Raw genomic sequence first — 18,716 nt, forward strand, 5'->3', positions numbered from 1 at the left:
AGTACGTTACTGCTTCTGTTTCTCACAGCAGGCACCTGCAACTGTGAGGTTGGGTTATATCTGGAAGAGCAATTACTTTGCTCAACAAATAGTGGAGTAACTTCCAATAGGGACGGACATTTAACATCCTGACAATCAACATCAGGTAAACACAAAATTGTTAACAATTTGTCTTGTTGTACCTTGCAGTCTGATCATTTGGAAAATGTACTTTTATAATATTTGATTTAAATTAAAGTTATTGGCAAAATTGTCATACGGTTTATCCAAAATGGTAAACATTTACTAATTTAAATTTTCAAATTTGGTTTAAAACATGAATTAAGCAGAATTTTGCACCTGGAACAATAATGTGCAAATTATACAGACCAAGGCAACTGTAGTACACAGTTCAGCAATGTAATACAATTATCTTGGTCCATATATGTAAAAGGAACAGCAGATGCTGGTTTAAACCGGAGATAGACACAAAAAGCTGGAGTAACTCAGCGGGACAGGCAGGATCTCTGCAGAGAAGGTCCTTCTCGACCCGAAACGTCACCCATTCCTTCTCTCCAGAGATGCTGCTAGTCCTGCTGAGCTACTCCAGATTTTTGTGTCTATAAAATCTTGGTCCATGTAATGTGTTGTAGCTTGAACAGCCAATTTAGCTTGATCAGAAGACATAAGTCCGTGGTCAAAAATTCCTTTGTCCCACCCTTTGATTGCTTACTACAGATTCCAAACGGCTTCAAATGTTTGTAACAAAATTCATGCAATCCACCGCGGAGTTGGGAGACTGTGACCTTCATTTTCATATCTTTCCCATCAGAGCGGCTATACTGAACTTCAGCAGTACAGCTATAAATTCATCTTCCCTCAGCAAAAAAAATGAAACACCCCTTCGTTCGACATTCCTTGGGCAACATTTCGCAAGTTAAACTATAAATAAATTTTGAATATTATTCCAGATCTAAAATTATCTGTAAAAATGAAAGAAAACTGATTTTAGTGAACTCCTGTGAAGAGTGTTCGATGTGAAATGCGGCTGTTTTTCTTTCCACGGATGCTGACTGAACGGCTGAGTTTTAACAGCATTTTCAGTTTTTGTTTCAATGTCCAACATCTGCAGTTTTCATGATTGTGAGTTTACTCTTCCACATTAGCAAAGAACTTAGAATGTTCGAGACATTTTAGGCACGGAAAGATCTAGCTAAACTGTTGGATACCAGACGTGAATGGGCTACTATCGTGCTTCATGACTGAAAAATTGCATCATTAACAATTTACAATAAAGCGTGTTACTGAATGTTGAATTGATGGACGTTTTACAGGCTATATCGGCAAAGGGGCATTTTAACAAAGGTTAGCAAAAACAGTCCACTAGTAATAATTTAATTCACCAATTCGAGGAAAGAGTAATTAAATAATGTTATGCTGCAGTGCAGAACAGATTATATTATGTCAAATCTCTAATTTGTGCTAGAATTAGACATAACCGCCAACATTAATTTTTACTGTGAGAGGAAACTGGAGCATCCAAATAAAACCTACATGGTCACAAAACGAGGTCAGGATTAAGCCTTGCGATTTGGCCAACAGTACAAATGTGATATTTATTGATGCAAGGACATGAAATAAATCTGTTGTAAATTATATAATTCTGGATATACATCTATTTATAGCAAGAGCACTGGTTAATTTGCTGAAAACAGTGTATTCTCAGGAGCAGTTTTTCAGGTATTTTGCATTTATTTTATCATCTAAAAAACTTAATTAATTTATTCTGTTTTGACCTGCAAGTGAGCATTAAATAGGATGCCTGTATTCTTCCTCTCACCTTTCAAGATTTGTGTTTAAGCTTACTTTCTGATATCTGCCTGTTTCTAAAATTATATCGCAAACCTTGATAAAAATATGTGATTAACAAAAATAAAAGCAAGAATCTTAATGCACAGAAATGTGAAGCATAGAAGGAAATATTTGTTCCAATGCTGGCCAACAAAAATTAGTAAAAGCCTTAAGTAAAAGTCTTGACCCGAAATGTTGCATATTCCTTTTCTCCGGAAATGCTGTCTGACCCGGTGAGTTACTCCAGCCTTTTGTGTCTATCTTCGGTTTAAACCAGCATCTGCAGTTCCTTCCTACATATGTAGTAAAAGCCTTATTGGGATTTCCAACTCTTGGTCTTCAGCGTAGCACCACATCTAAGTATTCCTACCACAATCACTCCTTAAATCGTGAATGTCAGAAGCCTACCACCCTCTGATGGAAATGTTTCTTGTTACCCCATCAGCATAATAATTGATAGGCACAAAATGCTGCAGTAACTCAGTGGGTCAGGCAGCAACTCTGGAAAAAATGGATAAGTGGCTTTTAGTGCCGGGAGCCTTCTTCAGACTTTTTATTAATCTTCATTATATTTTAGCATAATAGTTGGGGTGCTGCACTAATGGATAAGACGCTGCTTAAAATTAAGGAATCTCTCTCTCATCAGTGTGAGAGTGTTTGGAACTCCAAGGGTGGATACGCTGTCTGTGAATATTTTTAATGCGTGAGAGAAATTTGCAGTGAATAATCTGCTACAGTATAAGTTTCCTTAGGGCAGACGGCAATGTGGAGTTGAAGTTCAAATCAAATCAGTCACGGCATTATTAAATGGTGAATCAGATTCTAAGGGGGAGTTGTCTTATCCGTCTCTAATTTAGATGTGCAAATATATAATTTGCTGGCTGCTGTGGCATTGCTGGCTCAAAGGGCTGAATGGCTTCCTCCTGCACCTATTTTCTATTTTTCTATAACAATTCAGATCAAAGCAACATTCTAAAAAAAAAATATTTAAAAAATTTCTAAATTCAATTTAGCTGGCCAGCTCTTTGCAATAAAAATATAAAGCTCACTAATGTATAAATAAATGCACTGACACATGTTTTTGTCCATTTATTAATGTCAGCTACAACCACAATGGTCTCAGTCAAAAGGAAATCAGATGTTTATCTGTGGCAATGTAAGGTGAGGTTTATAGCTGAGGGGATGTTGAAAATAATCCTTTAATGGAGGTGAGCCAATCATTCTGAAAATTGAAGAATCAATTATCAATTTTATTTAGTGAAAAAATGTACAATAATTCTTGATAATTTATGCTATTTTATTGTGATATTTTTTCGACTGGATAGAGAGCTTTGAACTGTTTAAAATAACACATTTTCACTGTTTCCAAATATCAATGCGAGGAGTCATGATCAAATTTACTGCTCACTTTACTCTTAATGTTGACAAAACTCGCTTTGGCCTGACTCCTCTTTGTTATTTTCACCTCATTTCAGTTTCACATGGTGATCAGTTGTGTGACACCCTGACTGATACTGATGGAGACAGTGTAAAATTATATCAAATCTTCAGCTCATTTGCTAGGTCCTGGTCACGCAAGAAAACGTATATCTCCTCCCTTGCTGCCTCAATGCAAAATCACGTACCTGACCAAGTGCCCTTTAAATGCCGTTATAGTACCTACCTCAACTACCTCCTCAGGCAGCTCATTCCACATTCCCACCATCCTCTGATTGAAAGTTGACACTCAGGGCTGTGTTAAATCTTGCCCCTCTCACCTTAAATGTATGTCCTCTTGTTTTTGAATCATACCTTGCACCTTCTCATCCAAATTGTTGATGTAAACCACAAACAGCAATGGGTCCAGCACCGACATTGCGTCACACCACTTATCATAGGCCTCCAGTCCAAAAACGCTTTTCCACCATCACCCTCTGCTTCCTTCTATGAAGCCAATTTTGTATCCAACATCTTGGATACCTTGTGATCTCATCTTCCAGCGGCTTACCATGCAGGCACTTTTAAAGGACTTTATCATTAACAGAAAATGCTTACATAGAATCATAGAGTCATACAGGCTAGAAAAAAGCCCTTCAGCCCAACTTGCCCACACCAACCAACATGTCCCATTTATCCGTCCCACCTGCCTGTGTTTGGCCCATATCCCTCGAAACCTGTCTAAATGTTTCTTAAATATTGCGATAGTGCCTGCCGCAACTACCTCCTCTGGCAGCTCGTTCCATACACCCACCACCCTTTGTGTGAGCAAGTTACCCCTCATGTTCCTATTATATCTTTCACCCTCTCACCTTAAACCTATGTCCACTGGTTCTCAATTCCCCTTTTCTAGGCAAGAGACTCCATGGGTCTACCGGATCTATTCCTCTTATGATAGACACAAAAAGCTGGAGTAATTCAGCGGGTCAGACAGCATTGCTGGTGAAAAGGAATAGGTGACATTTTGGGTCAAGTTCCTTCTTCAGACCCGACCCGAAACGTCACCTATTCCTTTGTTCAGCATCCTCTTTATTCTCTGAGGTCCCAGTAAATTGTAACACGGCAAATGGCATGAACATATTCAAGAAAGGAGGTAGAAGAAAGCAGGAAACTGTTAGCCAGTTAACGACATGTCTGAAGAAGGTATCTTGACTCGAAAGGTCAATATTCCTTTGTTCCAGATATGCTGTCTGACCCGCTGAGTTACTCCAGCTTTTTGTTTCTATCTTCGATTTAAACTATCATCTGCACTTCCTTCCAACACGATTCCTCTTATGACACTTCCTCTTTTATACTTCCTACTTCTTGAATTTATATCTTTCTTATACATTGTTAAATAGATATAACAACAAACATTGAATGCGAAGACCAATCATGCTGACAAAGACATTTCTTCTCAGACTTTCTACAACATATCATTTCAATGAAATGTTCTAGCCAATTTAGATTCCCAGCAAATGAAAGCTTTATTGCTAACTAGACTAAGTGGGACCCGTTGGGTCCCAGCTTCACACGGGAGGGCTGGTCCCCCAACGCAATATCCACCTGTTCACCAATTCCAATATTGCTGGCCAGTGGGGGAGGGGGGGGGGGGGCTTTCTGGAGCACTAGTATGGGTGTTGTGGGCCAAAGGGACTGCTTTCCAGATCACATAAAACCACATAAAGGGCACTCAGTTCAGTAGACACTCAGCATTGTGTAGATTCCCAGCTCAGACTGAGAGTCATGGCCTCTCCCTCGCCATCTTGCAGTGACTGAGCCACGTCCAGACTTACGGGTTTTATAGTCCCTCCCCCCCCCCCCCCCCCCCCAGAAGGGGCATGGCCTTCATCACGGTGGTTGACAGGGAAGAGAATCTCAAGATTTTTTAAACACTAATAACTCTTTTATTTTTCATCGATGGGAAAAATCCTCAGGGCCTGATCAGCGGAGGAGGAGTCTGAGTAAGATAGTCAAAAAATCACAGCCATATATGGTAGCGTTTTTTCTAAAATCAAACAACAGCGCAAACAGGAAGTGGTCAAGATGAGACTTTATTATATAGATAATCTCAAATGTCTCTTTCCTTTGTATAAAACTCAAAATAAATAAGCAAACAGCATTTTCTCTCTTTAGCTCTCGTACATATATTTCGGATCAAAATAGAAATGATTGCATCAGCATTATATTTAAAGGAAAATGTTTGATCCATGAGTGTAGAACACACCTTAAAACTAGCCGACTCACATAAAATATGCCACCAAAAATAATTTATACCCTCAGCAAAAGTTCTTTGTAAGTATTGCCTAACATTCAAATTTAATCAAGTAAATTCCATTATGTTTATTAGTTTTTATGCTTTACTTCGATCACTCCTGCAACATTCCTATCCACCGATGTCTATAAGGAGTATTGAAAAAAGAAATAGGTGTCTCACCCCCTCAAGCCAGCTCTGCCATTCACCCAGATGGCAACGGATCCATACTTTTGGATCACTGGTCAGTGTGGACTCTGTGAGCTGAAGCGCCTGTTTCCACACTGCATCTCTAAACTAAAGTAAAAAGACAAGGAGAAAATCTAACCAAGAACCATGCCAGTGCATTGGAGTGGAAGGTTGCTCTTCATTTCATAGAAACATAGAAATTAGGTGCAGGAGTAGGCCATTCGGCCTTTCGAGCCTGCACCGCTATTCAATATGATCATGGCTGATCATTCAACTCAGTATCCCGTACCTGCCTTCTCTCCATACCCTCTGATCCCCTTAGCCACAAGGGCCACATCTAACTCCCTCTTAAATATAGCCAATGAACTGGCCTCGACTACCCTCTGTGGCAGAGAGTTCCAGAGATTCACCACTCTCTGTGTGAAAAAAGTTCTTCTCATCTCGGTTTTAAAGGATTTCCCCCTTATCCTTAAGCTGTGACCCCTTGTCCTGGACTTCCCCAACATCGGGAGCAATCTTCCTGCATCTAGCCTGTCCAACCCCTTAAGAATTTTATAAGTTTCTATAAGATCCCCTCTCAATCTCCTAAATTCTAGAGAGTATAAACCAAGTCTATCCAGTCTTTCTTCATAAGACAGTCCTGACATCCCAGGAATCAGTCTGGTGAACCTTCTCTGCACTCCCTCTATGGCAATAATGTTCTTCCTCAGATTTGGAGACCAAAACTGTACGCAATACTCCAGGTGTGGTCTCACCAAGACCCTGTACAACTGCAGTAGAGCCTCCCTGCTCCTATACTCAAATCCTTTTGCTATGAAAGCTAACATACCATTCGCTTTCTTCACTGCCTGCTGCACCTGCATGCCTACTTTCAATAACTGGTGTACCATGACACCCAGGTCTCGCTGCATCTCCCCTTTTCCTAGTCGGCCACCATTTAGATAATAGTCTGCTTTCCTGTTTTTGCCACCAAAATGGATAACCTCACATTTATCCACATTATACTGCATCTGCCAAACATTTGCCCACTCACCCAGCCTATCCAAGTCACCTTGCAGTCTCCTAGCATCCTCCTCACAGCTAACACTGCCCCCCAGCTTAGTGTCATCTGCAAACTTGGAGATATTGCCTTCAATTCCCTCATCCAGATCATTAATATATATTGTAAATAGCTGGGGTCCCAGCACTGAGCCTTGCGGTACCCCACTAGTCACTGCCTGCCATTGTGAAAAGGACCCGTTTACTCCTACTCTTTGTTTCCTGTTTGCCAGCCAGTTCTCTATCCACATCAATACTGAACCCCCAATGCCGTGTGCTTTAAGTTTGTATACTAATCTCTTATGTGGGACCTTGTCGAAAGCCTTCTGGAAGTCCAGATACACCACATCCACTGGTTCTCCCCTATCCATGCTACTAGTTACATCCTCGAAAAATTCTATAAGATTCGTCAGCCATGATTTACCTTTTGTAAATCCATGCTGAATTTGTCCAATGATTTCACCACTTTCCAAATGTGCTGCTATCCCATCTTTAATAACTGACTCTAGGAGTTTCCCCACTTCCGATGCTAGACTAACTGGTCTGTAATTCCCTGTTTTCTCTCTCCCTCCCTTCTTAAAAAGTGGGGTTACGTTTGCTACCCGCCAATCCTCAGGAACTACTCCAGAATCTAAAGTTTTGAAAGATTATTACTAATGCATCCACTATTTCTGGAGCTACTTCCTTAAGAACTCTGGGATGCAGCCTATCTGGCCCTGGGGATTTATCGGCCTTTAATCCATTCAATTTACCCAACACCACTTCCCGGCTAACCTGGATTTCACTCAATTCCTCCAACTCCTTTGACCCGCGGTCCCCTGCTATTTCCGGCAGATTATTTATGTCTTCCTTAGTGAAGACGGAACCAAAGTAGTTATTCAATTGGTCCGCCATATCCTTGTTCCCCATGATCAACTCACCTGTTTCTGACTGCAAGGCTAACCTGGATTTGTTTTAACTAATCTCTTTCTTTTCACATATCTATAAAAACTTTTGCAGTCAGTTTTTATGTTCCCTGTCAGTTTTCTTTCATAATCTATTTTTCCTTTCCTAATTAAGCCCTTTGTCCTCTTCTGCTGGTCTCTGAATTTCTCCCAGTCCTCCGGTATGCTGCTTTTTCTGGCTAATTTGTACGCATCATCCTTCGCTTTGATACTATCCCTGATTTCCCTTGTTATCCACGGATGTACTACCTTCCCTGATTTATTCTTTTGCCAAACTGGGATGAACAATTTTTGTAGTTCATCCATGCAGTCTTTAAATGTCTTCCATTGCATATCCACCGTCAACCCTTTTAGAATTAATTGCCAGTCAATCTTGGCCAATTCACATCTCATACCCTCAAAGTTACCTATCTTTAAGTTCAAAACCCTTGTTTCTGAATTAACAATGTCACTCTCCATCCTAATGAAGAACTCAACCATATTATGGTCACTCTTGCCCAAGGGGGCACGTACAACAAGACTGCTAACTAACCCATCCTCATTACTCAATACCCAGTCTAAAATAGCCTGCTCTCTCGTTGGTTCCTCTACATGTTGATTTAGATAACTATCCCGCATACATTCCAAGAAATCCTCTTCCTCAGCACCCCGGCCAATTTGATTCACCCAATCTATATGTAGATTGAAGTCACCCATTATAACGGTTTTGCCTTTGTCGCACGCATTTATAATTTCCTGTTTGATACCATCTCCAACTTCACTACTACTGTTAGGTGGCCTGTACACAACACCCACCAGCGTTTTCTGCCCCTTAGTGTTTCGCAGCTCTACCCATACCGATTCCACATCCTCCAAACTAATGTCCTTCCTTTCCATTGCGTTAATCTCCTCTCTAACCAGCAACGCTACCCCACCTCCTTTTCCTTTCTCTCTATCCCTCCTGAATATTGAATATCCCTGGATGTTCAGCTCCCAGCCTTGGTCACCCTGGAGCCATGTCTCCGTGATCCCAACTATATCATAGTCATTAATAGCTATCTGCACATTCAACTCATCCACCTTATTACGAATGCTCCTTGCATTGAGACACAAAGCCTTCAGGCTTGTTTTTACAACACTCTTACCCCTTATACAATTATGTTGAAAAGTGGCCCTTTTTGATTTTTGCCCTGGTTTTGTCTGCCTGCCACTTTTACTTTTCACCTTGCTACCTATTGCTTCTACCCTCATTTTACACCCCTCTGTCTCTACGCTCACACATTTAAGAAACCCTTTCCCTTTAACTCCATCCTCCACTATCCCATTCGACACCCCACCCCCCTTATTCAGTTTAAAACCACCCGTGTAGCAGTGGCAAACCTGCCTGCCAGAATGCTGGTCCCACACCTGTTAAGATGCAACCCGTCCCTTTTGTACAGTTCCCCCATACCCCAAAACAGATCCCAGTGATCTAAGAATCTAAATCCCTACCCCGTGCACCAGTTCCTCAGCCACACGTTCAGGTCCCGTATCTCCCTGTTCCTGCTCTCGTCAGCACGAGGAACTGGAAGCAAACCGGAGATAACAACCCTGAGGTCCTGCTTTTCAGCATTTTTCCGAGCTCTCTAAAGTCACGCTGCAGAATATTCATCCCCTTCTTTCCGACATCGTTTGTGCCGACATGCACTACCACTTCCGGATGTTCACCTTCGCCCTTGAGGATTTTCTGCACTCTGTCCGTGACATCCTGGATCCTGGCACCAGGAAAGCAGCACACCATCCTCGCATCCCGTCTGTTGCCGCAGAAACCCCTGTCCGTACCTCTCACAATGGAGTCTCCCACTACAATGGCGTTGCCTGCCTTAGGCCTTTTTGGCTTTGGCTCAACAGCCCTATTCGCATCACAAGCAAGTCCGCCGCCCAGTGTAAACACCTCTTCTGTCCCGACAGCTTCTAAGTGGGTGAACCTGTTCACAAGAGGTACAACACCCGGGGACGTTGGCATTCCATGCTTCCCTCCCGTTCTCACTGTCTCCCACCTTCTCTCTTCCAGTACCTTAGGTGTAACAATCGTACTGTAGGACTTGTCAAGGAACGACTCCGTTTCTCGGACGAACCGGAGGTCATCCACTTGCTTCTCAAGTTCCCCAACACGGCCCTTCAGGAGCTCTACCTGGATGCACTTCTCGCATTTGTAGCAGCCAGAGGCACCAGCGGTGTCCTTGACCTCCCACATACTGCAAGCATCGCACTGGATCAGCTTGCCTGACATCTTCTTTCGTCTCTACCTCTCAAGCGTATTGCGTGGTCTCCTTGCCGAAGACTCTCGAGCCAAAGACTCACACTTTTCTCACAGGGCACTTCCCTCACAAGGCCGCTCACTCACTGCCGCTCGTTAAGAGCCGTCTTGCTTAAATTGACTGATAAATTGCCTGATTTACCAATTTCATGGTCCATTGGTTCCTTTCTTATTTCCTCCAGGATTCCATTTTCTCTTTTAGTATTCCCATCAGCTTTTCCATCTTTAACTTTTCACAGTCAAAGTTCCCATTTTCTTTTTTTATTATTATTTTTTAAAATATTTTTATTTATTAGAAGCAAATGTACAAAAATAGAACCAACGGCATATAAAATAATAGTTATTGTACAGCTTCAATATTAACTTCTAGCTATAGTTAGAAGAAAAGAAAGGAGAAAAAGCAAGAAAGAGAAAAAGTGAGATGTGCAAAGATAGAACCCCTAGACTACCAAAGTGGTGTAGTCAAAGAGTGAGTAAATGAAAAAAAGAAAAGAGGAATATAAAAAATAAGAAAATTAATAGGACAAAAAGAGAAAGAAAGAAAAAAGTGGTGATATACCTGCCGCGCATCACTCCCACCCACCTCACCCAACCCGTAATTAGATTTAAATCCAAAATTGTGTTGCACCATACTATCCTTGTAATAAATCAATGAATGGTGTCCATGTCTTCGAAAAATGATCTGGTTTTTCTGCCAAGACAAGTCTAGTATTTTCAAGATGTAGCGTCTCGGACATGTTTATAATCTACATCTTAAGAGTAGGGACTGATGTATGTTTCCAAAATTTAAGTATTTGTTTTTACGCCATTATCAGGCCATAATTAAGGAAACGTCTGTGAAATAATGATAGCTCAGAGCAGGCTTCTGACGTACCTAGAATGATCAATTCCGTATCGGGATCCAATTTTATTTTTAGTGTTTTTGAAAAGATTTCAAAAATTCCCCTCCAGAAATTATGTAACTTTATACAAGAGACAAAGGAATGGGTTATAGTTGCTTCCTGAAGAAGACATTTATCCCAAATAGGAGATACATTTGGAAAGATCTTATTCAGTTTAGACTTTGAATAATCGAGTCTGTGCAGTATTTTAAATTGAATTAACGAATGCCTAACGTTGATCGAACAATTGTGTATATATAGGTTTTCCTCCCATCTATCTTTTAGAATTTGTAGGCCAAGTTCATCTTCCCAAGCTCTTCAAATTACTTCTGACCATGGGATTTCTATATTTAAAAGGGTGTTATACAGATATGATATGATATACAGGTAAAATGGTTAATAATGGAGAGAGAGGATAGTTCACCTTTTAATATAGGTGCGATTTTTCTCTCTCCAATAAATTTGAAGAAAACACTATATGAGAAAAATCCGATTATCCACAGTACCTTACGAATTTGGAGACAAGTGAAGTCATCCCTTAAACTGAGAAATGTATCTCTTCTCTCATCAATTGCCAACAATCGTTCAAGCCATCTATTTTAGATAAAACGATCACACATAGGGAAAGATTAGGAATCAAAAAACTCGATCTTTATGAGATGGGAACTCTTCTCTCATTTCAAGAATTAGTCGAAATATCACCTGAAAGGTAGTCAATATTTTAGATATCTTCAAATTCGAGACTATCTGAAATCAGATACCCAAGCCTACCAATCTTTGTTGCCAGACATACTAGACGAATGTATGAATAGAAATTCGGAGTCAAACAAGTTAATATCATATCTGTATAAGTTCCCATTTTCTAATTTGTCGTAAATGCAGTTTGCTGATTTTATAATTAGCTTTACTCGTTCACAAGATGTGTAAAGGTTTTCCATAGAATGTGCCTGGCACACTGGTCTTTCGATGTAGACGAAGTTGTGACTGTAAGACACAGCCAAGGAAGTTTAGTTCGGATCTTGCTATCCTTTCAATAACCACCGCTGTGGTGCAGCAGAAGTGGAGAATGTAAATGTTTAAGACAGTGAGCGGGTGCTAATTATGATATTTGCTTCATCGTGGATGGTATGGCGGCATTTGAATGATGTCAGAGCCAAGTGATTGAAGACTCAGCTCACTTCCAACTTGCAAATTGTGGAAGTGAAATGGTTTGGGGGATGTACTGGGTGAATTACTCACCGCAGAACATCCTTTCTTGTGCTGGTAACAAGTGTGTTGACGTATGTAACTGTTTCACTAAACCTATTCATCAATGTTGACAGTACAGGACTCAGCATTGATAGTCAGGGACAGTTGGATGGATATTGTTGAACTGCTGCTGATAATTTTTTTAAACTACTAAAATTATTTTTTCAGCCTAGCGTGTAAGGGGAATTTAGCAGCAAGTGGGGTGCTCAAAATAATACAGTGGTTTGCTAAACATTCCGTTAATGTCACAATCAGCAGCACTGACCTTTAAAATCATAACAGGATACCATAGCCTCCCTCAACCATCCCCGTCTCATTGCAAGCGCTTGCCAAGTACCTGATGTAATTTGTCTCACTTGGGGGCACTTGAGGGAAGACCCATTGTCAAATTCTTTGTGTAATTCTAAAAAAATATACAAATATAAACTACTTGAACAATTCTGGCTGCTAATTATGCAGCTTCAGGTTGACTACAGACATGGTCAAGAGGCTTTCCAAACTTCCATCGTGTAAACATTTGTCCCTTGTTCCATACGGATTTACTTTAAATTAAAATTCTATTGAGCCCCTTACAAATAAGCAAAAGCCAATGTTGACCAATTTTTCATGCTGCATGAAATGTAGTTTTCAATAATTCAAGAATTGTCTGCTACCAGGATTACTGTGCGGTACCTAGCGATGTTACAAAACTTACCTTCAGCGGCCCTGTAGTTCTGCCACTTGCCTGGTGCACGACTTTGGCGCCTTTGAGGGGGGGGGGGCGGATCGCATGAACGAGATGAAACAAAATGTAAGTCGTTTATTTTACACATAAACTTGTTTCTTGGGATGGCTTTAATCAAATTTTACAATGCGAAAATGTGATTTGGGCCCCATACAAAACAGGTAGTGTTTTTCCTGCCGATATGGGGTTCAAATTCACCACAAATGCAACGTTCCAATCGATCGCGTTCCAGAAAAACCCACTCGCAAGATGATTTAAATGCTCTTTTTATTGGACAATCATAGAAACATATAAAAATAGAAAATAGGTGCAGGAGTAGGCCATTCGGCCCTTCGAGCCTGCATCACCATTCAATATGATCATGGCTGATCATCCAACTCAGTATTCTGTACCTGCCTTCTCTCCATACCTGCTGATCCCTTTAGCCACAAGGGCCACATCTAACTCCCTCTTAAATATAGCCAATGAACTGGCCTCAACTACCTTCTGTGGCAGAGAATTCCAGAGATTCACCACTCCCTGTGTGAAAAATGTTTTTCTCACCTCGGTCCTAAAAGATTTCCCCCTTATCCTTAAACTGTGACCCCTTGTTCTGGACTTCCCCAACATCAGGAACAATCTTCCTGCATCTAGCCTGTCCAACCCCTTAAGAATTTTGTAAGTTTCTATAAGATCCCCTCTCAATCTTCTAAATTCTAGTGAGTACAAGCCGAGTCTATCCAATCTTTCTTCATATGAAAGTCCTGACATCCCAGGAATCAGTCTGGTGAACCTTCTCTGTACTCCCTCTATGGCAAGAATGCCTTTCCTCAGATTAGGAGACCAAAAATGTACGCAATACTCCAGGTGTGGTCTCACCAAGACCCTGTACAACTGCAGTAGAACCTCCCTGCTCCTATACTCAAATCCTTTTGCTATGAATGCTAACATACCATTCGCTTTCTTCACTGCCTGCTGCACCTGCATGCCTACTTTCAATGACTGGTGTACCATGACACCCAGGTCTCGTTGCATCTCCCCTTTTCCTAATTGGCCACCATTCAGATAATAGTCTACTTTCCTGTTTTTGCCACCAAAGTGGATAACCTCACATTTATCCACATTATACTGCATCTCCCATGCATTTGCCCACTCACCCAATCTATCCAAGTCACCTTGCAGCCTCCTAACATCCTCCTCACAGCTAACACTGCCCCCCAGCTTCGTGTCATCTGCAAACTTGGAGATGTTGCATTCAATTCCCTCGTCCAAATCATTAATATCATGTCATGTCATAAGAGCATCTTATCATGTCATATGATCATGTCATAAGAGCATCTAAATCGTCTATATTTTGTGTTATTGTCTACCCATAGTCAATATTTTTATACTAAATATCAGTTTTAGTCCCATGTACTGTGCAAAAATATAATAATTTTGATTATATTGAGTGGATGTTTCTAGATTAATTTATGGGAATTAAACATCAAATTCCTTCCATCTGACATATAAATTCATGACAGTGAGATTTAAAAATCATGTTATATTGTGAATTCTTGTGTGAATGGGATTAGTTTGTTATTTGGATACTTAGGCTATTTAAAAAAAATATCCTTTTCTTAAGAAATTGAATCTACAGGACATCCTTAATGGGAAAGTAGTGGGCAGAAAGGCATGTCATGTTTGAAGAGCAAAAACTTGTAGTTTACAAAATTGAAAAGTTGAGGAAAAACAAGGTGTACAGAGTTACTTATTGGTTACAATCTGAGGAGTATGATGATGCTATGATGCTATGATGATATGCCAATGTACCAGCTAGCAACTGATCTTCTCCATAAAGACTTGGTCTATTGCTAGAAATTGTAATTTATTTACCTATCTGTTACGGATTTACAGCATATAATACAATAATATTAAAGTTCTGATCTTAAGAATATCACATTTTTGAATTTTCAAGGCAGTCTAGGTGTTTATTACTATTTCCGTCACAACGGTCAATTTTGTAATTAACTAATTAGGTAATTAACTAATTATATGCTTTAATTTCAGGTCATCCAAGTAAGATATTTTATATTTGTTTCAGAATGCTTCAATCTATAATAACTGAAAATATCATTCAGCTCTCTTGATTTTTAAGAAAGTTATGGGCTTTTGACTGTCCTCGATCACAGCTTTTGTGTTAAGTCATTGGAAAAGCAATAGGGACCAAGATGCTAATTTCCGAGTATGAAAATGGCCATAACTTTTTTTAATACTGAAGATATGAAAGTGAAATAGGTGTCCAATTAAACCTTTTTATGCTTTATCTGATGAGATAAATTGCAGACTTGATTTTAAAAATCTCAAAATTTTGTAACATTGTTACAGTACCTCTCACAGACCCCACCCCTCAAAACAATGCCCCCTCCTCTCTTTATGCACCTGCCTGCCCACATGGACTCCTACCAATTTCACCCCCCTCCCCCCTGCAACGTTCCTCCCTCTGGCTCTTCAAACCTGTCTCAAACTCTTCTTTCTACTTCTTATTTCTGGCCTTTGTTCCATTTGCCTATCACCCCCCCCCCCCCCCCCCCCCCCCCCCCCTTCCCCCTTGCCTTCCACCTGCCACGCTATGTCCTGCCCATCCCCTTTTCCAGCTTTCTTCTCACTCCCCCTGCAATCAGGCAGAATGGTCTCAACCCAAGATGTTACCCATCGATTTTCTCCAGGGATGCTGCCCGGCCAAATGAGTTACTCCAGCACTTTATGCCCTTCTGTGTTTTAAACAGTATCAGCAGTTCTTTGTTTCTACATTTTTATCGCGTGTAGTGGTGGTATTTTTACCGAATGAAAGGGGATGCTTGCAATGGAGAGAATATAACAGATAGATTGCTGGGATGAGGAGAGGTTAAATCTAGTTAGCCTCCATTCGCTGAATTTTAATATAATAAGGGGAGATCTCACTGAAGATACATAATTCTGACAGGACACAAAATGCTGGATGCTGGGAGGATGTCTGGGCTGGTCTAGGTCAAGGTTCACAGCCCCAGGACATGAGCTAGAACATTTAGGCCTGAGATGAGGAAAATCTTCTTCACTCAGAGTGTCATGAAACGGAGGACAAGTTACTGAATATATTTCAGAGGGAGGTAGATGTCTTGACACAACAGGCATCAAGGGTGTATAAAGGGAGTGCAGCAAGATGATATTGTGATAGAGGATCAGTTATGATCTTAGTGAATACAGAGGAGTAGCGTCGAAGGGCAGAGTTGCCCACTCCTGATCCAACTTTTCCATGTTTCGATACTTCTATGATTGCAGAGCAAGAGGAACAAAGATAAACGTGATTATGAACTAACAAAAAGAAAAATCCATTTATGAAGAGTTAGACATCGGAAGTCTCCAAGAATACTGAGGTTCAGATGTCAACCATTCATGATGAAAATCTGGAGCTATGTTCGAGGTATCAATATTATGACATTATAATTGAACATTTTAGCATAACATAAAAAATCATGCTTATGGATTTTTCTTTTTTCCAGTTTGCCACCTGTTTACACTTTGTGAGGGAATAGTACTGGCCTCGCCCAATACAAGTACTGTCGCCACAGTGGGAGAACAGATCATGTTCTGTGTAAATCTCCAGGAAGAAGATAACTATATGGTAGAACTTGCCAGCACTCCAGACATTTTTATTGCAAAATGGATAGTCAACACTTCAGTAAAACCTGAGACCATACAACCCATGTATGAAGGCAGAGTTCGATGGAACACGAACGGTTCCTTGATGTTGGATAATGTTCAGATCAGTGACAGTAAAATATATACCATAACAATCTCCTTGCTCAACGTAGATACAGGTGACACTCAAAAACATGTTTTTGATTTGTCTGTGTTTGGTAAGTACTGATTGGTGACAATTAATCTATCCACATATTTATTGAAAACTCTATTTCAGTAATCATAACTGAGGTTAAGCGATAATCCATGATATGCAGTGGTCTATTAATGTCAATTAGTTAGCAAGCATAATTCACCATTTCTGTGTTGTCATGTTGCCATAACTTCTCCTGCTTAATGCTTTCATCATTAATCTTTGCAATGCATTCAAAATGTGTTTTGTACAAGGATAGATCACTCTGTTTCATGTTGGAAAGTGGACGTTGTTCTAACTAGTTGTTGAGTATTAATCACTCAGCTACAATTGTTGCAGCAGCCAATTCAATTCCCATGAATAAAAAAAAGCTTCCGATACTGAAAATGTAAAACTAAATATATGTTTATTTAGGAAAACCAATGAATTATCTATCCATGTTAATCTCATCTCTGTTTTAGAACGAATTACCCAGCTTGCTGCGAATATTACTTCTGACTGTTCATCTCTGAACATAATTCTGAACTGCTCTGTCTCTTCTGGAACTAACATCACATTTCTTTGGAGAAAAAAATCCATACACGGAGCCTCTGACGGTGTGTACAATGGATCAGACCTAGTGATCAATAGGAGCATTGAAGCGGAACAACATGTGTACATATGTCAAGCAAAGAATGCGGTCAGCAATGCAACTAGTGACGCAGTGACACCAAAGATATGTCATAAAGGTGAGAGAGCTGATAAAACTAAATCTTTATTCAAAACTTTATCATAGTATTTACGTTTCCCTTCAACTAATCATTGCTGAGATTAGTTTAGTTTAGAGACCCAGCATGGAATGAGGCCATTCGGCCCATTGAGTCCACAAAATACATTCATCAGCACTGGGTCTAAATACCAGAAATATCTCCCCAACTTTATTGAGGGAGGACCTTCACAGATCCATATCCCTCCATTCCCTGCATACCCATGTGTCTATCTGAAAGCACTTAAATGCCACTGTCATATCTGCCTTCACCATCATCCCTGCCAGTGTGTTTCAGGCACCCACCATTCTAGGTGTAAAAAACCTTGTCCCAAAGAAACTGCATCGGTTCATGGACATTTAGGGAGGGACAATAAATGCTGGACATGCTGCGCCAACATCCTGAAATAAAGCGAGAGGTTACTTCTTTGAGTCTCACTGATCGACTTCTCCCCACAGTCTGGAAGTCTGATAACATGGAATCTTTTCAAAGAAGAAATTAGTTTAAAACACCAACGTGATTTGGTAACATTTTGATCAAATAAATCAAAATGCATTTGGAAGTTATTAAGCACCCATTTAAATTAATTTAATTATTTCAAGTATTTACAGATAATTCTTGTTTATCCACGTGCTCCAGTGTCATTTAAACAAGCTCACTATTAATGCTATGAAATTAATAAATTTAATTTTTCACATTAGGTAACTTGCTATGGATGATTTCAATTGGCCTTATACCAGTGGTACTCATTGCTGTGTTATTCATTTCTATAAAAGCAGGTAATGTAATAACAACTATTTAATCAAATTGTGTTTTTATGATATTTCAGCAGCAGATTTCTCTTCAAAAATGCATTCTCCAGATTCCTGGCACGATTAGGGTAGAGAAAGGTAACGATATGATATGATACGATACGATAGAACTTTATTTATCCCAAGAGGGAAATTGGTCTGCCAATAGTCATAAAACACAACAAGATGCATGAAACATGAAATTAAAGTGATGAGTGGAATGTCCACGATTGGTGATGTGCAAAGATTGGGGAGGAGGGGGAGCGAGGGGGTGGGGAGGGGAGTCAGTCTACCCCATGACAGAAGTGGGAGGAATTGAGGGTACAGTTTGAGAGCCAAAGGAAAAAAGGATCGCCTGTGGTGTTCTGTGCTGCATCTTGGTGGAAGCAGTCTGTTGCTGAAGGTGCTCCTCAGATTGACCAGTGTGTCATGGAGGGGGTGAGTTGTATTGTCCAAGATGCTCTGCAGTTTGAGGGCATCCTCCTCTCCACGCCCACCTCCAATGA

The 18,716-nt window shown here is 40.3% G+C and overlaps 1 protein-coding gene and 1 long non-coding RNA gene across 4 annotated transcripts in view; both read left to right on the forward strand.

Annotated features, from left to right (window-relative positions):
* Window positions 1-18,716, forward strand: part of LOC116979680 (carcinoembryonic antigen-related cell adhesion molecule 2-like) — a 21,618-nt gene continuing 2,902 nt past the window's right edge. For 2 of the 3 annotated variants that reach the window (XM_033031375.1, XM_033031377.1), the window contains exons 1-5: window positions 1-145; window positions 16,121-16,262; window positions 16,342-16,698; window positions 17,135-17,401; window positions 18,121-18,198. In XM_033031375.1, coding sequence (XP_032887266.1) covers window positions 16,235-16,262; window positions 16,342-16,698; window positions 17,135-17,401; window positions 18,121-18,198 — 730 coding nt within the window. In that variant the 5' untranslated portion in view covers window positions 1-145; window positions 16,121-16,234. Of the gene's footprint in view, window positions 146-16,061; window positions 16,263-16,341; window positions 16,699-17,134; window positions 17,402-18,120; window positions 18,199-18,716 lie in introns of those variants that run through there. The other variant, XM_033031376.1, reaches the window with a different exon arrangement.
* The window catches only part of LOC116979681, a 25,275-nt gene continuing 10,592 nt past the window's right edge, over window positions 4,034-18,716 (forward strand). Inside the window, exons 1-2 of the long non-coding RNA XR_004413761.1 lie at window positions 4,034-4,045; window positions 5,804-5,814. This is a non-coding gene — a long non-coding RNA (uncharacterized LOC116979681). The remainder of the gene's footprint in view (window positions 4,046-5,803; window positions 5,815-18,716) is intronic.

Source organism: Amblyraja radiata, chromosome 13, assembly GCF_010909765.2.
Source record: "Amblyraja radiata isolate CabotCenter1 chromosome 13, sAmbRad1.1.pri, whole genome shotgun sequence".
Lineage (NCBI taxonomy): Eukaryota > Metazoa > Chordata > Chondrichthyes > Rajiformes > Rajidae > Amblyraja > Amblyraja radiata.